The 25,144-nt window shown below is 47.1% G+C and overlaps 1 protein-coding gene across 50 annotated transcripts in view; it reads right to left on the reverse strand.

Annotated features, from left to right (window-relative positions):
- The window catches only part of Bin3 (bridging integrator 3), a 39,331-nt gene extending 16,508 nt beyond the window's left edge, over positions 1-22,823 (reverse strand). For 48 of the 50 annotated variants that reach the window (XM_052191052.1, XM_052191043.1, XM_052191040.1 and 45 more), the window contains exons 1-2: positions 22,720-22,823; positions 4,934-4,982 (exon numbers count right to left, since the gene is read on the reverse strand). In XM_052191052.1, coding sequence (XP_052047012.1) covers positions 4,934-4,982; positions 22,720-22,727 — 57 coding nt within the window. In that variant the 5' untranslated portion in view covers positions 22,728-22,823. The remainder of the gene's footprint in view (positions 1-4,933; positions 4,983-22,719) is intronic. The other 2 variants (XM_052191082.1, XM_052191081.1) reach the window with 1 other exon arrangement.
- Positions 22,824-25,144: the final 2,321 nt, after the last annotated feature.

Genomic DNA, 25,144 nt, shown 5'->3' on the forward strand with positions numbered 1-25,144 from the left:
TATGAGTACACTGTGGCTGTCTTCAGACACACCAGAAGATCTCATTACAGATGGTTGTGAGCTACCGTGTGGTTGCTGGGAATTGAACTCAGGACCTCTGGAAGAGTAATCTATGCTCTTAACCGCTGAGCCATCTCTCCAGACCCTGCTTCTAGCATCTTCAAGCACAGTGATTTCCTTTGGTCATCGCTCCTTAAGGGAAGGTACCAATAGCGAGGTACCCAGCGCACAATGGTGATTACAGAGCATACACTTGCATTCCTTCCGGCCTGCTGGGTTCTGGAGGGCCACAGCAGCCAGGAGGCGCAGACAGGGATGCAGGGAGCAGCAGCCAGAACTACTTGGGAAATGGCAGCTGTGTAAGCCCCGATGTAGCCAAGCATGAAACCTCACACTAGGCAGGCAGCATCACCGTGCGGCGGCCTTCAAAACCCAGAGGATGTGGCTGCTGAGTGTCTTACTTTTCTTCATATTAGCATCTACTTCCAAAAGGACAAAATGAAAACTAAGAATTCCTTGGCCCAAATCAAACTCTCCTGCAGGCACACCCCTGCGCTTGCTCTTCGGGTGGTGGGGGCTGAGCCCCCCGTGCTGCTGCTGCTGCCTTTGGCCCCCAGCCTTCTCTTTTGCAATGCCTGAGTGTGCTGATGTGGGGGATGTCAGAGAGCACCTGGTCTGCCTGGCTGGGGACTGCTTGGACTTGCTCAGCGGGGCCTTCGAGCTCCCAGCCAGGTGGAGCTGTTCTGAGGGAGGAGAAGCTCGCAGTCTCACCCTGGGGTGGGCACTCGCTCTTGCTTGATGCCTCTTAAGGCTGCCTCACAGGAACTGGGAAGCACCACCTCCCCTGCTTCCAGGAGCCATGGTCAGGGGTCCCTCATCTTTCTCCCCAGAAGACGGAGCCACTTGGGGGGTAGGACCAGAATTCCAAGCCCTCAGATGATGGCTGATAGAATAAAGAGACCCATTGAAGGCACATTCCAAGGTACATGTCTTCTGAGGGAAAGGGCCAAGTGGAAAAGATCTGAACATTTCTGAATGCTTGATGCCTTTGCCAAAAGGCAACTGGAGGCCAGTCAACAATGCAAGTGTAAACACATGTGCACGCACTGTCAGGGGACTGGGCTGGGCCAGGCTGCTGCAGGCAGCACGGGGAGAATCAAGCCCCAGATAAAGCTCCCTACACTCTCCTGGGCCCGGGGAGCCAGGGCAGTGCCTAGGCCAGCCTGCCCAGCATAGCTCGGCATTTGCCAAGTGAGTGAACGAGCTGAGTTCCTTCCCAGCCCAAATTCCTGGGAAAGGGGAAAGGGAGGCCGCAGGCAGGGCTGGGGCGCTGATGCCAGGACTAAGGTGTGTCAGGTCAAAGTGAGGCAGAGAAGGCATTCTGAGAGCCACCACATGCTCCAGGGCCAAGGAGGATTGGAGAGGCCAAAGCCTGACACTTAACTTCTGCTGGAGAGGCTCAGGGTGGCCACTTGTCTTTGCCCTGGTTTTGTAAGGAACCTACCTAGTTAGGAACCCAGGCTTGTGATTTCCTATGTACCCAAGACCTAGGGAAACCTTGTGTGTGTGTATGTGTGTATGTGTGTGTGCGTGCGCGCGCGCGCACGCACACACACATGCATGTGATATATAAGTAGGTGCATGTAGTATGTGTATATGTGTGTGTGATATGTATGGTATGTGTATGTGCATGTGTGGTGAGTGTGTCTGTATATATGTGTGTGGTGTGTATGTGCGTGTGTCTGTATGTGATATGACGTGTGTTTCTACGTCTACGTCTGTGCTCTTTCTCCATGTTAAGGTGATCTGAGGTTCCGGAGGGAACTGACAAAAGCTGGGTCAGGAGGTGGAAGCTGTGGTCCTGGCCTCAGTGCCAATGGTCAGCCCCGCGGAGAGCATGCCATTCCTGCCCCGGCCTCAACGGTCATGGAATGCATGTTGGTAACCTGAGTACAGGCAAGCCGTGAGAGCAAGGCACCCTGAGCCAAAACCTCCTGAAAAATCCATGCATATAACATGAACATTTCTTCCCATGACAGGGCTGCCATGACTTCTAATAACCTGGGCAGCCACCTCTGTTCCTACCCCAGCGTGTGTCACCAGTGTCCGGGGACAGTTGCCAGAGATCTGGAGACATCTGCATAGCCCAGGCCTGTGTTGGGGGTAGAGAGGTGAGCAAGAACCATCCAGAAAAGGTGGGGTCCCACTACCTACGCCTAAACAGCCCCCAGGGAACAGAAAGGCAGGGTCCCACTACCTACACCTAAACACCCCCCAGGGAACAGAAAGGCAGGGTCCCACTACCTACGCCTAAACACCCCCCAGGGAACAGAAAGGCAGGGTCCCACTACCTACGCCTAAACACCCCCCAGGGAACAGAAAGGCAGGGTCCCACTACCTACGCCTAAACACCCCCCAGGGAACAGAAAGGCAGGGTCCCACTACCTACACCTAAACACCCCCCAGGGAACAGAAAGGCAGGGTCCCACTACCTACACCTAAACACCCCCCAGGGAACAGAAAGGCAGGGTCCCACTACCTACGCCTAAACACCCCCCAGGGAACAGAAAGGCAGGGTCCCACTACCTACGCCTAAACACCCCCCAGGGAACAGAAAGGCAGGGTCCCACTACCTATGCCTAAACACCCCCCAGGGAACAGAAAGGCAGGGTCCCACTACCTATGCCTAAACACCCCCCAGGGAACAGAAAGGCAGGGTCCCACTACCTATGCCTAAACACCCCCCAGGGAACAGAAAGGCAGGGTCCCACTACCTACGCCTAAACACCCCCCAGGGAACAGAAAGGCAGGGTCCCACACTACCTATGTCTAAACACCCTCCAAGGAACTGAAGGGAACAGGGTGTGTAGACACAAACTCCATTCTAAGCCACCCGTCTGCCTTGACTGCTGGTGGAAGATCAAAGGCCCAGCCTCCTACTCCACTGAACTGGGGATGGAGCTCTCGGGCAGGCTGAGTCCTTGATGGCTTTGGTGGAAGCGGTCACTGAGGGTTTCTTATAGAGCAGACATGGACTACGTGTCTGATACACACTGGTTTGTGTGAGACTCTTCATGTGTGTGACATAGGTACTAGGGTTAAGCCTTACCTTACACATGGGGAAACTAAGGGTCAGACAGGCTAAGGTATGTGCCAAAGTCTCAGATAACAGGTAGAGCCAGGCAGGAGTTCGGGAAGCCAGTCTCTTACCTCACTCCTTAAAAACTACAGCATACTTGCTCAATTTGGGGGAAAGGGACACCACAGACTAAAGGATGATAAGTCCCCAGCAAGGACTTAGACAGGTGTGTAGGGAGGGGACAAGGGAAGCTATGGGGCAGGGTGTGGTGTGGGGAGATTTGATCTTCCCTGGAAGTCTTTGCTATTCCTCAAGGTAAAGGATTTAGGATCCCCTACCATGGTGGATTGAGACACCTGGAACCATAAGCTAAAATAAATAATTCCTTCTCTGAAAAAACACCCTCAGGAACCAAGACTTTTCTACCAACAGACTCTGGCAAGGAGCTGGAAAGTGCACTGTAGCCCGTCCTGCTACGGTGTGGGGTCAAAGCCCACCGATGAAAGATGAAAGTCATGGTGGAGGGAGGGATTTCTGTCTTCTTGTTTGTGGTTGTGAACAAAGGGGGAAAAAGACCCTTTTCAAAACCACTTTTCTTTTGAATCTGCTGAGATTACTCTCTGGAGGCTTAAAGCCACACCCTCTCACTTCTTAGAGCCCAGCATTTGTAGACCCAGACTTTCTGGGGCTTAGCAGAGAGGCTCCACAGATGGTCAGCTGTGGAGGCGACACTGTGTCTGTTACAACCTGCCATTGCATGAGGCCGAGGGCGACTCTTTTAAGTTGAGCCCAGCTTTTTTCCTGTGACCTAACTTTGGACTTCCTGAAGATGGAGACATTGGTCAGATGTGCTGAACTTCCTGCCAAGCCAAAACAGGATCTTCCCTCTAGCTCTGGCGGCTGAGCCAAGGCGAGAAGGGGGGAGACAAGGACCTCAGAGGATAGACACAGGGGCCTCGACTGCGTGGACAGTGCTGAAACTTGAGCTGTCACCATGGGGTTTGGACTTTACATGTAGGATCATTCCTGTTAAAACCCGAAGCCTCATCTGTGTGTGAGGAGCTGGGGAGGCTACCCTGGACAGACAGGGCTACAGTGGGAACAGCACAAAGCAAAGATGGTGTAATGAGTAGGACCACAGACCAAGTGCAGACTCCAGCTCTCCAGAGAGGACTATCAGATCCAACATCTCCACAACGCTATGGAAAAACCAGACAGTGAGGCCAGACAAGGTCCACGGGCTTCAAGCTCTAACGTTCTGGGATCTGTGGCTCTTCTCCCATTTCAAACACAAGACAGGGATAAATATCGTGGGTTCAAAGGTGTTACCATTGCACAGAGTGACTGGATCATGGCAGAGCCTCACCTCACTGTGCAAACAAAAAGAAGTGAGCCACCAGGAGAACCTGCCTGGTCTTTGATGTAGTTGAGGTGGCCAGAAATGAAGGCCTTCAGCACTACTATGAGGTGTGTGTGCAAGGGGAGGTGTGTATATGCAGATGCTCCAGAGCTCTCCCAGGACAGGACCGTTGGGATGGAGAGGACCTACAGCTGTCCAAAGTTGGGCAAACAACCAACTGGACCCAGGACAGAGGCCCCTGTAAACCGCAGGTTCTACAGCCAACGACTGGGGATAAGGCTCAGGGTTCTGACCTTCCAGCTCCCAAATGTGCACTGTCCATGCTCAGGTTCTGCCCTGGGAAGGTAGCTCACACCTGGGAAGACAGAGCCCAGTATGTACAATGTCCTGGTTCAATCTCCAGTATTGAGAGAAAAGACCAGAAGGCTGAGGTTCCACACACAGGTCATATGAGACACGACTGAGTCTCAGGGCATAAGAACTAGGTTACTCACTGTTTTGGAAACAATCTGTTTCTTGGGCTGCCCGATCTTAAAAGGAATCCTGTAAGAGGAAGAGACAGAGAGATGCTGTGAGACACGGGGTAGGCTGGGCTGTAGGAGTGGATGCACAGAGGGGAGCAGCACATGGTTCCTAGTTCTCATGTCTGAGCACATGTGATCCTATAGCACCCAGTGGGGTTCTGGGACAGATCATGTGCCATGCAGGATCTTGGTGGCTCCTGCCTGATGAAAACATCATTCCTATCAATGGTCTGTCACTTAAACACATGGGAAGTGGGGGGAGGGACACACCTTGAGGATCTGTAAATCTTGTGTGAGGAATTACTAAGTGTGAGACATGGCTCCCTATTCTTAAAAACACATCCTTTTATAAAAGCCCACAACATTCCTCATCCTCTACAAGAGGTACTCAGTTTCCCTATAGGGGCTACAATGTATCTTGTGAGGTTTCTGAGCATGCTAAGGGAAGGCAGCATATTAAGGAACATTTATGACTAGTTAAAACCAGATGAGATCAAATGTGGCTTACTGGGTAAAGGAGCTGCCTAAGCCTGTCTTGAACTTGCTAAGAAGCTCTGTTTACCAAGTTCCCGTGCTCATCTGGAAGTAGGTGGACCTAACAGAAGATCTTAGGGGAGGGCTCAGGAGGGGAGCCACAGGCCAGCTTCCACCTACTTTAGCAGGCTGCCTAAGGCCCAGGAGGCTGCCCGCCCCCCCACACCCTTTCCGGCTCTCCAGAGTGAGTGGATTGACACAGGCAATTGAAAGATGTCTTTCAGGTGCTGACAACGTGGCCCCTGTTAGCCCACACTGTTGGTCAGGGGTAAGCATTTAACACAGCTCGTCCTTGTGGTAACAGAAATAGTAACATGCCTCCCCTGCCTTTCCTGTCTCCAGGTGGGACGTGAATCTAGGGTCCTGCTCTGGGAAGAAGCCCAAAGCCAACCTGTCAATACCCCCCTCTGACAGACCAATGTGCCAGTGCTGTTATCACCAACCCATAGGCTCCACTCCCATCCTTTCCTTTAGCCATTCTCCCGCACCCGCCTCCACCTGGCCCAAGCTGACCAACACTGTGCTAACCCCAACAGTATAATTAACCACCGATAATAACCCCCAGACAGCGATCTGGTTGAGGGGATGGGCCGGCCTGAGTCACAGCGGTTTAAATTTAATTTCTGGAGGACATCCTGTTTATTGTTAACCCAGCCCCATAATTTGGGAGAGTTAACCCTTTGGGCGCTGGCTGAAAACAAAGTATCTTGAGCTGTATCAACATTAGATGGGAAAAGGTGTGCTGTGAAACTGAAAAGGGGAGAAAGGGAAGCTGTTGCTTCTTTCTCAGGCCTAAAGGCCCAGGTGGAGCTGGGTTTTCTGTCCCAGTCCCCATAATGCTTTCCCTCCCAGTTGGAGACTGGGGCTGATGACTGATGAGTGTGAACCCTGAAGAACACTCTGGGGGCAGCTGAGGTGCTGGGGCAATCCATCACTCGGGGTTCTCTGGGAAGGAAACTGTGTTAAGCAGGACAAGCTCTACCCAGGAAGTAGACCCAGTCTCTGCCTCACTGGTCTGGCCATTCATTGAAAAAAGCAAGTCTCTCTGAAACCCAGTTTCTTCAGCTCTGAAGCCAGTGGGATGAGATGGCCCTCTTGCTCACCCACAAAAAATTTACACCCCAAGAATGTGGGGAGTGGGCTGAGGATCCTGACGAATCCTCAGAGCGGTCTCAGTGTGAAATGACAGACTACAGCCAAGGAAGCGAACTCTGGCGGACGTTGCCTGCAGAGCCACAGCCTTGCTAAAGCTCAGCTTGGAATCCCAGGCCTTTTAGAGCAGCTGGGAATGAGGGGACAGTTTTGCCACTTTGACCTTCTGTCACTCTGCAGGAAGGAAACAGATCTTAAAGGAGGACAGGCTCAGCAGCACTGTGTTGCTTCCCCAGGGCCCCTGACTTCTCTCTGCCACTCACGTGAGGGTTCTTCTCAAGAGCTGTGCTAGGTACTTGATGCCTGGAGTCTGTGGGATGGGGATGGACTAATGGCTGAGAGCCTGAAAACAAAGGTTTGCCTGTGTGGAAAAGTGTGCTGCAGCACAAAGGAAAACCGGTTACACACAGGCAGCCGGGTCTCCCCCGTAGTTACTGATGATCAGACAGGATTTTATCAGACTATCTGGATTAGTTTTCAACTTGCTCGCTCCAAAGCCACATCTACCTGCTACAACACCTTTTTTTTTTGGATTTGGTTTTTTTCGAGACAAGGTTTCTCTGTGTAGCCCTGGCTGTCCTGGAATTCACTCTGTAGACCAGGCTGGCCTCCAACTCAGAAATCCACCTGCCTCTGCCTCCCAGAGTGCTGGGATTACAGGCATGCGCCACCAACGCCCGGCTGCTACAACACCTTTTAAGTAAAATAAACATTTTTTTTTATTCTAGATTTTCAGAAAATTTGTGAAGTATCATAATTACTATGCCTCCCTGCCCTGTTCCCTCTTATGAACATCCTACATTAGTATGGTCCATTAGTCATGATTAATAAACATGGAATGACATAATAAAATCTGTGGCTTGTTCAGATGGCCTTAGTTTCTCTTCAGTGTCCTTTGCAGAACCAGGAACCCATGCAGTCTGCCACACTACATTTGGTCCCTAAGTGCCTCTTGTGTGACAGTGTTAGACTTCCCTGGCTTTGAGGACACTGACAGTTTTAACGGGCACTGATCAGATGGCTTACGGCTAGAATGTCTCCTCACACCCTTTGGGATTTGAGGGCTAAATAAGTAAATAACTGAGGTGGCTCAGTGGGTTAAGAGAACTGGTTGCTCTTTCAGAGGGCCAGAGTTCAGTTCCCATCACCCACATGAGGCAGCTCACAGCCACTTACAACTCCAGCTCCAGGGCATCTGACGCCTTCCTCTGGCCTACATACATGCACCACGCATTCACACAGTCACAGAAGTAAAAATAAATTCTATAAAACAGCAACAACAAAAACCCCATTCTTGTCACGTCTCCTCACGGATATACTACAGACATGATACATTCCTGCTGTCCCCACCGAGCCACAGGCTGAGGAAGTGCTTCAAAAGTTCCCCCACTGTGGTCCCTCCTCTCCTCCTTTCCACTAGGGAGTCACTATTTGTTTTACTTATTTAGGCCATCATTGATATCAGTGTGAGCACATAGATATTTTATATGTGGGTTCATAATCCAATACTGCTTTATTTTGACACTCAAAACTGCTTCAGTCCGGCCACTGAGAGAGTTACAGGTGGCTCTGTACATGTCCGCATCGGTGCATGGGCACATGCGGGAGTCAAGTCCTACCTCCTTTAATACAAGACAGACCAGGCTCACCGGGAGCCTCCTTCAGCCACAGGGCCATTTCCGACTTTCTCTGAATCTATACTCATTATTTTCTGTCCCAAATTTAAGCAGTCAGCACCACTTGGATGGCACAGGGAAATGAGGCACACAGCTACACCCGATGGAGCCTCCCCACTTCCTGCCTCACTAGGAGGTGCTCTTAAGTCTGAAGCTTTGCTTATTTAGAATGGTTCAAGAAAAATTCAAGAAAAGGGTGAGAAAGAAAAAAAGACCCCCTGCTAGCCATTATCTCTGCCCAAGGTTACTGTTTCAGTAGTATTAATTATGTATATTTTTCTTGGGCTGAAAGAAAAACAGCTGAGGCAAATCATGCTGGCAGTGTCAGTCCTGGGTGAGAGAATGTGGCTGCTGTTCTCTTCTTTGCACTTGTTGTAATTCTTCAAGTAAGAAAAAAAAAACCCAAACAATCAAACAAAAACAAAAAACAAACAAACAACAACAAAAAAAAACCAAGAAACCAACCAAACAAACAAAGACCCCCAACCCTTCAGTTCTTAACTGCAAAAACAGCACCTGACTAGTGTTAGAAACTTAGAAGACACGGAGAAATACAAATGATGAGGAACACAACACCCGAATGCTCACACTGCAGAGGGAAAAACCGAGCCGTGAGATGCTGAATTACTGTACGGACACGCATCTGCACACATGTATACATGCACACATGGATTGATAATAACCTTTCAAAATAAAAGAAAATGTACATAACATGAATGTTTTGATATGTCAACATAATTTTGGAGTCTAGTATTTAAAAATGTACTAATTTAGCAGACCAAGTAACAGGCTTCCTCACGCATGGCCACCCATCTGTAAGGAAACACTTTCCCTCCTCTCAGCCGTTCCCTTCTCCCCGAGGTTTGCTTCAGTTTTCCTGGTATGTGGAGCCCAGCTCTCCTCTCCGTTTCCCACATCCCCTAAGTTCTCTTCCTTTCATGATCCCTTTTCTAATTTTGCGATACACACACACCCTTTTAAATTTAGCTTCTGCAAGAGGAAAAACACACATGGGATTTGTCTTTTGGAGTCTGGCTTATTTTGTTTAACATAATGACTTCCAGTTGCAACCATTTTTCCCCCTACAAATGTCATGATTTCATTTTTCTTGATGGCTGCAAAAAAAGTTCCCTTGTGCCTATGTTCCATGTTTTCATTATCCATCTATTTGTTGATAGACTCATAGGTTAAATGCATGCTTGGTTTATGTGACTAGTACAGCTATTAGCATGGATGTACAGGTATTGCTCTGGTGCACTGACCCAAGAAGCGAGTGGTTGACTAATATAGAAGTTCTAGTTTCAGTTTTCTGAGGAACCCCCATACTGATTCCCACAGCGGTGGTACAAGTTCACACTCCTACCAGCAGTGGACACAGGCTCTCCTTTCCCCACATTCCCACCAGCATGTATTACTATTCATTTTCATGTAATATACCAATATGGTTTTCATCATTGATTTAAAAAAAATTATACATTTACTTATTGTGTATATGCATTCGTGTGAATGCTATGGTACATGTGTGGAGGTCAAAGGACAACTTGCCCAAGTCAGCTCTCTCTACTCTGTGGGTCTCAGGGATGGAATGCGGGTTGTCAGGCATGGAGGTGGGATAGGGCCCACGGGCCCACGCCATCAGTGTCTATTTTGCTGGCTGCTTTCTGAGACAGGGTTTCTCTATGGAGCACTGGCTGTCCTAGAACTTGCTCTGCAGATCAGGCTGGCCTCGAACTCACAAAGATCCACCTGCCTCTGCCTCCTGAGTGCTGGAATTAAAGGCATATGCCACCATGCCTGGCTAGATGGAGTTTTAAGTCAGGGTTTCTCTATTTTCCCAGGTATGACCCTCTTGCCTCATCCTCTGAGTCTGGGATTATAGGTGTGTCACATGCCTGGACAACATTTTTTTGAATTTCAAAGGTATTACTTTTTCATCTTCCAACATCCCAGGAAGTATGAAGTCTCCATGAAATCAGACGCCACCCTGATTTCTACCTTTTTTTTTTTAATGGGTCTATATTTCTCACTTTCTCATTTTTTTTCTCGAAAAACAACAGCCTTTTTGCAAGTCCAAAGGACAGTGGGTTTGCCATGCTGTTTCATAACAGTATACATCCTGGGTCTGTCTTCCTCTGCTGTGCTGGCTTCTACTGGGCAGCTGGCATCTTAGACTCGATCGGCATTCACTTTCCTGCAATCTTGCTGGGCCCTTTCAGTTTCTGATCTGCTTTTCAACATTTTCTTAATTTTATTTTCTAATTATTTGTGCATTTCTGCTATCAGGTTTTACTTAGTTTCATGACTTTAATCCCAGGGACATGATTTTAATTTAGTGTGTTTTGCAAAAAGAAATCCAATTGTTAATAATAATAACAACTTATAAAACATCTGACCACCACCACCAGCTCAGTGCTGAGGCTGGAGCCCAGGGTTTCTTCCGCAGTTTTCCCGCTTACGTATTTTTAATCTCAGAGTTTGACTTTTGGGCTGTCCTTTGTGGTGGTGTTTTGATTTCCCAGATGGCTCTGTGGATTGTAACAACAGCCTAAAGTTTCTTCTCCCTTTCCAATCTCTTTCTTTCTAGTCTTTATGGATTGGCCTGACATGTCTTCCTTGGACGCCTCACATATATGACTTGGGGACAAAAGACAATTCTGAGGCACACAGGATGTGGGTTGATCATGAAGAGCCATCTGACTAACATTTTTGTGGAGATCTTCTTGACATGTTTTTTCTCTTGGGAAGGGAAGAGCACACCAGTCTCCTGCACTGGGAATAAAGGCCACCCTGCTCAGCATTCTGGGAAGCTGGTGGGTGGAGCCGGGTGTGTGTGCCGCAGTGCGCTGGCAGGGAGGGGCATGTCTTGGCACTTGGCTGTGGACGTGCATTTCACCCTCCTGACTTGACTGCGGTCCTCTTTCCCTTGACTGTTCAATCTCTCAGAGATGGTTAGGGATTTGTAGACCAGTGAGTATAGAAATTTGCATTCATTTTTAAAGAAAATAAAAATAGGTGTGAAAGTGAAATCTTAAGTGCAGAAAAAGGCTTCAAAAATAAAATTTTAAAGTAAACAAATGAAGCCGGGTGGTGGCACATTCCTTTAATCCCAGCACTTGGGAGGCAGAGGCAGATGGATTTCTGAGTTTGAGGCCAACCTGGTCTACAGAGTAAGTTCCAGGTCAGCCAGGGCTATACAGAGAAACCGTGTCTCGAAAAAACCAAAAGCAAAACAAAAAACAAATAAAGTAAACAAATGAAAGGAAAACATCAAGGACAACCCTGCTCATCTGCCTGACACACTTCTGCATTTTTATTCCCCTTCTTTGGCTGTCAGTCTTTGTCTTTTCACGTGACAGAGTCAGGATCAGTATCTCAAGGGAAAAAGAGAATTCAGTTTTTTTCTCTAGTAGAGTTGACTGAATTTGTTTTCTTCTACTTACAATTTTGTTTCCCTGCTAACTCATAATGCATAAATATAAAATTTAATATTGCTGTAAAATTTTAGGAAAATCCCACCTTTTTTTTTGTAAATAAACTGTAAGGCTTCAGGGCACAGTGCAAGTGTGTGACAGTTACTATTCTGTCACTGATGTCCTTGTAGGAGACACATCATGAGCTCTGTTTTCTTTGTTGTGTCTTTCAGGATAAATCCGCCAGAAATTCCTGTGTCTTATCCATGTGTTCATGTGACTTGCTCCTGTTTACCAAATGGATTCTCAAAACAGTTATCATTAATATTTAAAATTGATTTTGTCTCCTTACTGATGACTAGTTTTGGATACAAACTGAAAATACTGTTATTTATTTAATTTTTCATTGCTGTAATTGCTCACCTTACTTTATCATTTCTATCTCATTCATTGTTAAAGCCAACTGCCTCTCATTTTTTGTAGTGCTGGGGGTTGAACCCAGGCTTACCAGGTAAGCATTTTACCAGTGAGTTACGGTCCTCAGTTTCTCTTTTAATTTTAATATTGAAAGGTAATCCCAGAGGTACTTTTTGTATACTTCAAACTCAGAGCTAGTCATTTTTCACTTGTTTTATTAAAAAGTCCAAAAATGCCTTTACAAATGGCAGGTTAAACAGTATAACCTCAACTCAATCTTCCAGTCCCACCCGAATAAAGGCACAGGCTATGTCAGAGCTGAGTGACATGAGGAGTTAAAACAAGACAAAGTGAGAAGACAGAGGTTTAAGCAAGCAATAAAGATTAAGTATGGTAGAAACGCGTTCAGTTTAGAAAAACAGGACCACATGACCACGAGGCCATGGTTTAGAAAGAGGCTAGGGTTCTTTCTAAAGGGGCTGGACAACAGTCATGCAAGTCAGGGTTCCTGAGGTGAGGTTTTCATTAGTTTCACAGAGTAAATCCACCTGTAAGTACCCTAGTGTAGAGTTCTCTTAAGAAGGGGAACCCTTTGGGCTGGAGAGATGGCTCAGTGGTTAAGAGCACTGACTGCTCTTCCAAAAGTCCTGAGTTCAAATCCTAGCAACCACATGGTGATTCACAACTTTAACACCCAGTAAAATGAATTCCTTTTCATTGCATGACTTTCCAGGTAATATTTAGGGCTATTTTTGTTTTATTATTCAAGATGAATCATCTGCTATGTCCTCCCTCCACACTAAAGCCCTATAAATATATATTTAATATCATTAGAGATGTATCATACTTTAAGTGTGTGAAGAACCTACATCCATAGACCCATAAGTCTATACCTAGTGCGTACACCTAGGGTGGTAATATTTCCATCTGCTCATTCAAGTCCTTTTCTTGTGTCCCTCAGTCATAAGACTTGATTCTTTGTTTCTTTTCCATTATTCTCTCTCCCACCCCATCCCTCCCTTTATTTCTTAAATAGGGCCTCTACATTTATTTAGTTGGCTATTAAGAGCCCAGAGTAATATTTAAATGTAAAATTTTTAGCTCTATATGGAATGTTCCATAATGGTTATTATTATTTTTTAATCCCATGAAATGGGAATCTTTTTTGTTTTATCTTGCTAGACACATTTACCTTGCAACCACCCACCACACTACCATATCTATATGTTCAACCTGTATAGCTCAAGAAATTCAACTGGGCTGGAGAATTAAGAGCATTGACTGCTCTTTCAGAGGTCCTGAGTTCAAATCCCAGCAACCACACGGTGGCTTACAACCATTTGTACTGAGATCAGATGCCCTCTTCTGGTGTGTCTGAAAACAGCTACAGTGTATTTACATATAATAAATAAATACATCTTTAAGAAAAAAAGGAATTCAACTGCAGAAGGGAGAATTATTAAGGTTTCCAAATAGATATAGGAAAATAATGATAAAATATTCCTTGTCTTTATGAATACCTGAACCTATGCTTACTTCTCATCTAGTTACTGTGTTAACTAGAAACAGCCTTTTTTTTTTTTCTAAGAATAAGATGGCTTTGCATGTGCTCTTTCATTAAGAAATATGAAGGGAATCACTGACTTCAGCCAGAAAGCCTGCGAACAGGAAGGAGGTAGCTTTCTGTTCCTGGATTACTAAAAGACACAAAGACTGCATTTTTGGCAAGTCCGTGTCTTGGCAGCGTGCATCTGGGTGAGCCATTTACTCTCCTGTGATGTACCACTGTGATAAAGTGAGCAAATACGTTTCCTAATATTGAACTCTCCTATCATTACTGAGGTGTTCTGCTTGGTAAAGGGTACAAGTTAATTACCTTCTATGTATCTACATCTTGCTTTCTGACCATGATACATAGCTTATCAGGGACAAAGGCTGAATGCTTTTCTTCTTTGCAACCCTGGCAGGTATTGTTTTAGGTACAGTGCAATTCCGGTAAACGTTCACTACATCCTTACTAAGGGCCAAGTGTTATGCTAGGGTCTGGAAACATTAGGACAAATAAGGAAAACCCGTGCCATGATGTCATGGACCTTTTGTGTCATCCCACAGTGATGAATGATTAAGTGAATGAGCAAAAAGAATGCACTGTTCCACACTCAGGTCCTACAGAATACTATACTATACTATGACTTGGAATTCCTGACAAAAATACAAGCAAGGCCTGCCCCCACCCCCACCCTTAGACAAAGGTATATAAAGAACAAAAAGGTAACAACAGCTTTTGGGTTCCTAATCTGATGTGTGATCAAAGTAAATCGACAAGGAATGCCAACAGCCAGCTGCCTTTGTCTGGAGAAGTTACCAGAGCTTGAGTCAAGAGAATATATCATTTTTATTTTATGCGTGTGAGTGCTACGCCTGCATGTGTGCATGTGTACATTGTGCCTGTTGACCAGAAGACAGTGTCAGATATCTGGAAGTCATGCTACAGATGTGGTTAGTCACTATTCCAGCACTGAGAATTGAACTCGGTTCCTCTGCAAGAGCAGCAGTTGCTCTTAATGACTGAGCCATCTCTCCAGTTCCCAAGGCAATTTATGCTAAAGAGCTTTTGAGGATACTAGGAAGGGAGTCTTTCGGTTTAGTTTTTTTATATAACCCTGTTGTGCCCAGGAAATAAGTAGAAACCAGGGGCAGATGGGATGCTCCTTGGCACTGATACGGGACATACTCTCAGTGGGCAGAGGAAAGTGGCAGGGAGGGGACAAGAGGAAAGCTGTAGCCTAGCCACATGTCGCCAGCCGGGCTCTCTGCTTCTCCTTCCCTGTGGCTGGCAGGCTAGGAGAGGCTGCTGCTCTGGGAGGTAGCACTGAGTTGTTCCTTCTGACCCAGCTTTTTTCCTGTCCTCCCCTGGGGACTAGAGGGACAAGCAGAAGCCTAGAGAGAAAGCAGGGTTTGCTACCCAGAAAACCTCTATGTTCTGGAAGCAATCACATTGAATCATAAGAGAGACTTATGGTTCCCTCTCTGAAAAGTCAGGCACTTCTCAGTTCTGCTGGTCACTCTACAAACATGAGCTCCAGGGGGCCGGGGGGGGGGGGAGGGGGGAAGGGATATTTCCGTCTCAGTAACAAAACGGAGAAAACAGCCCTCAACCTCCAACATGCCTCACCTCGGAAAGAGAGAAAACAAAAAACAAATTCCGTGTATACAGAAGGGAAAGGATTCTATTTTTTTTTCACAATAAAGAAAAGTCAACAGGATGTTCTCCGAAGCTACAAATATACTTCTTTCAAACAGTAAATATCTCTATTAGCAACACGATGCCAGTTGGCTAATTCTGTCTGTCTCAGTAAAACCTTCCAAAAAAGTTCCTGCTCTTGTGTAACATCTATTTACAAAACGGGTATTTGCATTCTCGATTTGCTAGGTTTCTCAATCTTTTGTTTCCTCACCCACCCCTACTGCAGGGACAGAGATAAGAGGCTGACCCAGATGGTGGTTGGGTGGGGATCCCCTGAGTCACCCCAGCACAACACTCTATTCCTGCCTCCTTGGGAGCATCCCCCTGCACTCACATACGCAATGGCTGGGAGTTCAAACCTCTGTATGCTCTCGGCTTCACCTGCCTTTGCAAAATGTGTTTCTAGAAACTAGGAATCTAGGCTGTGGGCAGAGAGAACCCCAGAATGATTTAGGCTCCCTGGATATCTCCAGCTGCGCAAGAGACTCACAGTGCAGGGTAGGGGTTAGAAGAAAGGAAGGCTAGGCAGGAGTGGGCGGTGGTTGATAGTGGCTGGAACCCTGGCTCCCCAGGGAGTGGTCTGGCTTGAGTCACTGTCTCTGCAAGAGAGGAAGGTGGGCGTGAGGCAGCAGCTTCTCCAGTAGACTAGGACTGGCCCTGCCCCCATCTTTCAGTCACTGTCTTTGGAGTCCTGCCTGCTCTGGTCTACAGTCCACAAGGCCTGCCACTTAAACAATCACACAAGCAGAGGACCACGGCCTGGGTCCCCGCCAGGCAGGGTTTATAGAGTCATGTGGCACTGCTGGAACAGGTGCTCAATGGATCTCTTTTCTAGCTTCTATGCTCAAGGCCAGAGAGAGGTCAGCCTGAGAAAGGGAAGGACAGACATCCTTAGAGGGTAACAGCCAGGGCTGAAATCATTCACCTCAGTTATCCATGACCACTGCTTCCCGCCCTGGCTATGCTAGATATGAATGACCTGCATCCCAAATCAGAGAACTTGGAACATGACTGACCCCTGACCTCTTCATTAGAAGAGGGTGTGTGCATAATTAAAAATAAAAAGCATGACTCTGTGACTTGGCTGACTTGACCAGGACAATCTACCAGCTCATCTGTGATCCCTCCTTCCCGCTGATCTCCAAGCTGCCCTCTGAAGGGAAGACAGAATGAACCACATGGGGTTAGGGTCATGTAAACAAGGGCGCCACCGAATTCAAGTGAGCATTTATTAAGCATCTACTGTGGCCAGATTCTGTGTGAGGTGCTTCTGATATGTCCACTGACTCATAGGGAAGTGCACTACTCCTGCATTTCACAGGGATGGCACTGGGGGGTCTGGTGTCAGAATGCTGGGGTTCAGATCCTGGCTGTGCCCACCACCAGCTGTGATATTCACACAAGTCACCTCAACTTCCTCAGTTTCCTTACCTATAAAATAGGGCAAACCGTCTGCTTAGCCTATAGGGCTGCTTATGTAAGTCTAATACTTGAAACAGCTCCGGATGAGCGAGCGGTAAGTGGTCAGGAGAACTCTGCTGTGATGGTGGCAGCAGTACTGTGATGAAGACCAAACTGAAGCCTAGGGGGAGAGCTGCAAAGTGACAGAAGTAACATGGGAGGAGTGGATCGAAAACTTCTGTGGAAGCAAGTGGCTGTCCTGTAGCAGACTGAATCACATCCAGGGCCAAGCTACTCCCCAGCTTACAACCCAGAGAGGATTTCTCCCTAAACAGTGTGAGGACTTGTGCTAGCAGCTTGGAGGCTGGCATGTGATTAAAAGCCAAGAAATGAGTAGACAGAAAATTCAAGGTGCTTGGTGATGACTTCTGAACTCTAGTGCTTGATACCGTCCATGCTCATTCTAATCAGTCAGCAAGACCGGAAGACATAGAGGGTGGATGCTGCTGGAGCTCCAAGCCAGAGTCCGGTCCTTTTTGTTATCCTAGGATCCTCCCCTCCCCTCTCCCCCCCTCTCTTCCCCCTCTCCTTCTCTCCCTCCTTTCCTCTCCCCCTCTCCAGGGTTTTTCTGTGTAGCCCTGGCTGTCCTGGAACTTGTTCTGTGGACCAGGCTGGCCTCTAGCTCATAGAGACCTCTGCCTCTACCTCCCAAGTGCTGGGATTACAGGCGTGCGCCACCACGTCCGGCTCCTCATATTTTTACTACACGTGTCCATAAGCAAACCCTAGTATCATTTTTCTGGTCTAGACTTTATGCAAGCAGCACAAAGTCACCGAGATACTAGCTTTTACACTCAGCTGTATATGTCCAAAACTCGTCTATGTCCACATACAGACTTATACTTCGCTTAATGTATTTTTTTGAGACAGAATCTCAATCTGTAGCCCAGGCTGTTATCTTTCTGCCTCAATATTCCAAATATATGCCATTATGCCTGGCTACGTCACTCATTTAACATGTCACTTCACTGTGTGTGTGTGAGACGTGTGTGTGTGTCATGTGTGTGTAAGACGTGTGTGTGTGTGTGTGTGAGTATATGAGATGTGTGTGAGACATGTGTGTGTGTATGTGTGTGTGTGAGTATATGAGACATGTGTATGAGACGTGTGTGTGTGTGTATGTGTGTATGTGTGTGTGTGTGAGAGAGAGAGATATATGTGTGAGATGTGTGTGTGTGTGTATGTGTGTGTGTGTGTGTGTGTGTGAGAGAGAGAGATATGTGTGAGATGTGTGTGTGTGTGTGTGTGTGTGTGTGTCATAGTTGCTGGACGTCCACAGGGACAAAGCTGGCTTTTGGGATGTGGTTTATCTGGGGTCCTGCTGTGGCTCCACTGTCTCAGGTCCACAGAACCCAATCTGCCCCTTCAGCCCCCAACACCCCAGTGGGCTCCCATAACTCCTCCCCCCCCAGACACTTCTTGCCCCCATGCCAGCTGTGAGATGGCACTGGTCTGTTTGCCTGAAATCTGCTGTCTCTGTCTCTCTTTTGGTACTGGGGGTTGAACCTACAGCTTTTGACATGCTAAGCAAGTGTTCTACCACTCACTGATTTACATCCCTAGTACCACCCTTTAAAAAACTGTATTTTTGTCAACATAGCAAAACCAGCCAAATAAACACCATATTCACACTGCTGCAGTGACAAGTGCTAGTTTGTAGTTTGAATATTTGTGGCCATACTCCTGCACAGTCAATTTTCAAACTGCAATCCATGCAAAATACTTATCAAATTTCTTTTTGGGATGCTGGGTTCTAACCCAGGACATATAGATCAATTTAAATTGTGATACATTATATATACACATGTTATATTTATATATACACATATATGTAAATTATAGATACATATATTAGATATACATATATAAATAATATGATAAAATATAATATTACATGTATACTGGGACCCAGTCTCAAAAAACAAGGTGAGGGTTACCTGAGAAGCAACAAGATTGACCTCTCTACATTCATGCACATCACACACACACACACACACACACACACCACAAATTGCAATGAAACTCTTGGGAAGATATCATCCAACACAGCCTTCATGACGTTCTCTTTTCCGAGCTTTGCAGGCCACAGCCACAATAATCTAGATCATTGCTTTTGCTATACTGCCTCTTTGCTTAAAAGCCCTTCATTTTCCAAAGGCCAGGCTCAATTTCAACTCCTCAGCAGGGCCCTGACAGCAGTACAAAAACTGGCTCCAAAGCAGAGTGCCGAGCCCTCATGGCCCTTATCTGGAACTGCCCGGCAGCATGTCCTGTGCCTGCCTGCCTGCCTGCCTGCCTGCCTCCCTCCCTCCCTCCCTCCCTCCCTCGCACCCCCCCCCCCATGCACCTCTCCGACCACTTTTCCCACAGGCTTCTTTTCACCTTCATCTCAGTCTCAGTTCTCCATGGAAACGGTAGGTACTTCCTAGGTCAAAGTTCAATTAAAATCTGCTTGGAATTGTTCCTGACATCATCCTGACATGTAATTTCCAGTACTTTCCAGGCACTTCCTGAAGGCAAGCGTTGATTCTTATAGCCTTCCAAATGTCCCTGAACATTCAGCACCTTTGTAATGTTTAACAGCATTTAATCCACAAATACTAGTTGATTATCATCTGTGGGTGTCACATGGTACAAGCCCCATAAACCCATCAGAAATGAAAAAGGTCTTAAGAGGAAAAGACACCTAACTTACCAGACACCCTGCCTGTGAGACAACAGTTGTTCACCTTCCAAACACACTGCTGAGTCTGAGGACTATCACTACCTAAGAAGGCCACCAGTGAGAAGAAGCCCACACGTCACAAAGGGGCACACGGTCTTCATGTGGACCAGCAGAGTCCTGTGGCAGAGCGTCTTCTGGGATTATCTTGTCCATGTTACAGAGAGAGAAAACAAGGCCTGGAAAGGCTGGCCAGCCACCCTGTGAGACAGAACCTGGCTTTGAATGGAGTCCTTGGATTCTAGTCCAGTGTTACCCCTATTACCTTCAACCCCTTTCCTTCTCAAATGACCTGACACCTCCAGCACCCCACCCCCATCCTGTCATTTAAACCTCAGATTATCGAGGTACATGGATCCCGAGATAGCTAGATTAAAGTCACTGTTCTTTGTTTTTGATACAAGGTCTCACTGTGTATCTCTGATTGGTCTGGAAATTACTTTGTAGATCAGTTTGGCCTTGAACTCTCGGAGATCCCCAGTGCTAGGATTAAAGGTATGTGCCACCACGCCTGGCAATTACTCCTAGTTGTAGTTCCTTTTCACTACATACCACATGGAACACATGTTTATGCAGAAACAGGTGGAGCAGGGGTGAGGACAAAGTGGGGGGCATTTGATTTGGGGCCAGAGGTGAATGAGAGCTCTGACAGACAGACAAATATCCAATGCTTTCCTCCAAATAGGACAGACCCCTGGGTTGCCTTGCTGGAAGGCTAATGGGTGGATGGGTGGGTGGCCGGTAGTGCAGGTACTCACTAAGTAAACAGGGGTTATGCAGGCTGCCTGCACAGTGAAAGAAACAAACAAAGGCCTCTTACTCTTCATGCAAAGTCCACAGTGTGCAAAGGGCATCAATATTGGACATTTCTCACTGTGACATTTTGAAAGTACAGCCTAGTCCAGAACAATGGGTACCCTTTGGGCACCATGGGCTGCGGCGGCCTCAGGCCTTATTTAACTATGCTTGGCACAGTCCATGTACTTGGTGAACTTGACCTTGGGCATCAGCCTCCCATGATGGCTCTACGTCACTCTGGTCTCTTCCCCTAGTGAAAATTCCAGTCCCAGATGAATGGAGGAATTCATTCTGGGGGCAGGAAAACCACACTGCGAGTGAATCAGAAGGACCCAACCCTGGTTCCCTTGCCAGCCATTGAGCTAGGAACTGAGTACGATTGTGTGCCCAGGCACTGGTGTTGGTCCCCTCTCTGGGAGAGAGGGTCAGGGTCCACGCAAGAGATGACGTGGAAGCCCTCGAAGCAGGAAGAGAAAAGAATCTCTTCCTTCAGGGACAAAGCCATGCTTTTGGCTGTGACCCTCCGTCCAAAGAGGTACTAAGATGTGCTTGTACTGGTAAATTAGCTCATGACAGCCGCAGCCCTGCTAGTTGCTGCCAGCTCCAACTCTCTCCAACCTGATGGGCTGAAAAATGGTTTTAAAAAAATGCTAGTTTTTCACAAAAGGAGGAGTAAAGGAGGAAGAGGAAGGAATCTTTCTGAAAGACAGATGAAAACTTGCCTCAGCTCATCCAGAGAACGGACACCTCTAGTGATCTCTGTTCCACTTACTCTTTTTTGTTGTTTTTAATTATGTCAGTCTAAAGCACACGTACTTTCTAATATTTTTATTTAAAAAAATTAGAAAGATTCAAAGATTCAAGGTGCATAAACCAAGATGATGTCTAGCATCATGAAGCTGGTGGCACACAGGCTGATACTTAAAAAGAATCAATTCTGCTTTAAGGAGATTTCCCTTTAGGAAGGGGAATTGAAGAAGTGCCCCTTGACCTGTCACTAGCTAAGCTGTAACAAGATGGGGAAGTTAGCTTTGAGGGGTTCCAGCTTTCTGTTGGCCTCTTGGAGCAAGAGGGTGAGGGGAAATGAGGATCTCCTGCTGGGGCTTATTAGAGCGTCGCAGGGGGCTTCCCTCCACTGCTTCTCCAGCTGTCTGACATTTGTCCACCAATTAATCTCAGTCTGAGAAGCAGGTGGAGGAGCGGGCAGAAGTGGTTTACACTGTACATTAGAAAGCTATCTTTGACATTGACTGACATTAGCTGCTTGTGGCTAAAGCTTGGTCTCCACTGGTGGTCAAGCGTGAAAGCCTTCTCAGAGGGTGTCTAGCTAATTTCATTCATTCATAGCTGATTATCATGCCCTTATTTTGCATAACAGGCTGGGCTCTGGGCAAGTACGGCCCCTACATTAATGCACCTTGGGATCTAAAAGGGGCTGATTAATCTCATACTTCTTTGGAGGCCAATGTATTCATACAAATGCACCGTAAATAGATGGAGTTTGTGAGAGTGGGGACTGGACACCCAGGCTCTTGGGCCTAATGGTAAAGTCTTTGACATGGGCAGCCTTTAAAGAAACCCTAGGAAGATAGAAAATTTATGACTTTTCCCCTCTGCACATTAAAAAAAAAAATCCAGAACAAATAAGGACTAACTTTTGTGAAAAGAGGACCTTCCACAATAGCTAATCACAAACATTAGGAAGTATCCGCTGTGAGCTCCCTACCACCTGCAGCTGTGACACTCCAACTCTATGGCTCCTTGGTTTGCCGATCCCCATAAAGTTTAAGCGATGTCTATCTTAGAGAGAGGGCATTGGGGTGACAGCCCTGGAAAGATTTAAACAGTCCAATCACACATTAAAAAGGTGTGTGTGTGTGGTGTAATTCTGATCCCTTCCGTGTGAGAATTAACTTTTAAATTAAGAAGAATTTCGTCTTTTGAGGACTGTTAGGTGATGCTCCTCCAGTTGCCCGAAAGCAGCTGCTTTTTGATCACAAGAACTGTGCCTAGACTGCCTCGGCGAGAAAGACAGCTCCGAAGCAGATAAGCGCGGTGTAGAGATACCCACGGGAGCGAAGGAGGACACTGACTTCACCTCAATGGATAGCTGAGAGAAGAGGGAAGAGGGACTCCTCACGCCAAGGAGCTGAAAGGAAATTCGACGGGAGAAAAGGCAGGCAACAGGATCAGACGCGAGGTCCTAGGCTAAGGGATCCTCGGGAGTCTGGCCGAGAGATGGAGCCTCCGGGAGAGCACCGAGGAGGCTCCCGGAACCGCTTAGGAGCAGGGCTGTCAGGCCGCCCTGGCTCCAGCCGACGCCATCCGGCCTCACTCACCAACTCATGGTTCTAAACCCACGCCGACTGCCGGGGTCCTCTGTAGAAAAGTAGGCTCTCGAGAATCACTTCCGGATTCGGCCAGTCTCCAGGAAGTGATGTAGAACACGCCCCCTTTGCCCGGAAGAGGCGGGAGGGAGGCGGGCCCATGCGTTAACCCTTTGTTCTCTAGCTGTTTGAGGCGGAGTTTTCTTTGCCGGACATGGTTGCTCCCGGGCCCAGCTCTAATGCTCTGTGCATAGAGCCCTTTACAGGCTAGTCACTGCAGTTTCTCCGTCTGATACGGGGTTTTTAACTCAGAGACACAAGCAGCGACTGTCGTGGGGAAGGAGCTAGAGGAGACATAGTAGACGGGAAGCTTGCGTTTTGCTCTACACATTTTCTAAACTGAAAATGTCTCACATACATCACTTGTTACAAAGGTCCCCTACCCCCCTCTTCAAGAAGGTTCGGGGTTCGAATGGAAGCAGAGTAAGTGCTTTTCAGGGTAGAATTTTCTGTGAAGCTATTCAATGAGGGAAGACTCAGAGAGCCCGGTGTGATGACAGGTACCTGTAATCTCAGCATTCTGGAGGTTGAGGCAGGGAGGGATCATGAGTTCGAGGCTAATGCCTACAACATGGCCCATCTGGGCTTCACAATCATTCCAGTCTCAAGAGAAAACAATACACCAAAGCCTAGCAAACAAAACAACAGCAACAACAAAAAAGTAGAAGTCCTCAGCAATGTTAGGAAACATCCCAAGTTCTATTTATTCGTTTAACAAAAATGTGCTAGGTACTGTAGTAACCTGGAAGGGGATGGGGATACAGCCTTGAAAAAGAGTATTGATCTTGTCCCTGTGCCCTTCAAGAGCTACTGTCTTTCAGGAAAAGGTAACAACAATATTAATAATAATGGATGAGGCAGAACAAGTTTCTGGACAGGTTGTTAGGGGGCCCTGGAGCTGTATATAGGGTAACAGCTTGTCTTTGGCCTTAGAATTCGGAGCCCCAGTGTACCACAAACTACATAGAGTTTTACACTGAATTGAGTTTCTCTGCCCAAGTTCCTGTTTTAGAAGAGAGAAACTCAAGCCATGAGAACTACTCCAAACCTATCCCCTGACCTCTCTTGGAATTTGCTTTCTTCAAATGGACCTTGAGGGTTGTAGGCACAGCCTGGAGAGCAGCAAAGTCCCTATGACCTAGAGCAGAGGTATATACAATGTGTCCCAAATTCCCAGGGCACAGGGGCTCAAGCAGGAGGAACAGGGACGGCTTTTAGTTTTAAAAGGCTTTCCGATAGGAGGTGGTTCCCTCGAGACCTCTCACAGACCACCACCATGCAATTTCTTCAGGAAATAAGTAAATAGGACCACAGGAGCAGTCTTGAAAGAGGATAGAAGACCCAGAATCCTTGAAGAACAGCTCAGGCAGAGAGCATAGGGTGTGGAAGCCTTGCAGCTTTGTATGGGGTAAGATGAACAGAAATGGGTGGTGTTTGATTGTGAGTCTCTTGGTGTTCCAGTACCTGTGCATGACTCTGCCGCATTTCCCCCCTGCCCCATACTCAGCCTCCCTCCGACATTAGCCGTGGTGATAAATATTTTCAAAAGTTTTAGCCTAGGCCACTGCGTACATTGAGAGAAGTCTGTTTGGGGGCTGTTGGTTGGAGTAGCTGACACATTTTGCAGGACAAGAATAGATGAGATCTGGACCAAGAGAAGAACTCAGGGCTCTAGTCCTGTCTTTGACAGCATGACCAGTTTCACAAAAGTCACATCCCTTCTCTGGGCCTTGACTTCTCATCTGTCAGAAGTGGGGATGGATAACACTGCTGCTGAGGTCCCCCTCAGTCGATGTCCAAGTGCACCGTTACACTGGCTCTCAACCTTCCTACTACTTCGACTCTTTAATACAGTTCCTCAGGTTGTGGTGATTCCCCCCCCCCCCTTGTTGTTATTTCCAAACTGTAATTTTGCTACTGTTATGCGTTGCAATGTAAATGTCTGATATGCAGGACCTGTAAAGGGGTCATGACCCATCATAGCTTAAGAACCACTGATCTAGAGGATCTTGGGAAATGGGACAGAGAAGACAGAACCTGAATAGAGAGACTAATCCAGAGGAATGAGCAGGTCTGAGCAATTATTGATGTCTGAGGGTAAAGCTAAATATGAATCTTCAGGGAGAAAAGGATTCAGTCTGAGGCCTAAGTGGGGCTGTTTGTTTATCTGACACCTCAGACTTTTTACATCATCAGCAAGATCGTCTAGGTTACTGGGGAGAATGCTGGCTTCAGGGTTTATCTGGAAAATGTCTGGAAGTCTCTGAGCTTAGCATGGTCTTTCTTCCTTTCAGCAAGCAGGGCCTTGGGCTCAGGGTGGATGGTCAGGCTTCTTCCCGTTCTGTACACTTCGAAGCTTCTCTCTGTAAACCTCCCT

Source organism: Apodemus sylvaticus, chromosome 8 (genome assembly GCF_947179515.1).
Source record: "Apodemus sylvaticus chromosome 8, mApoSyl1.1, whole genome shotgun sequence".
In the NCBI taxonomy this organism is placed as follows: Eukaryota; Metazoa; Chordata; class Mammalia; order Rodentia; family Muridae; genus Apodemus; species Apodemus sylvaticus.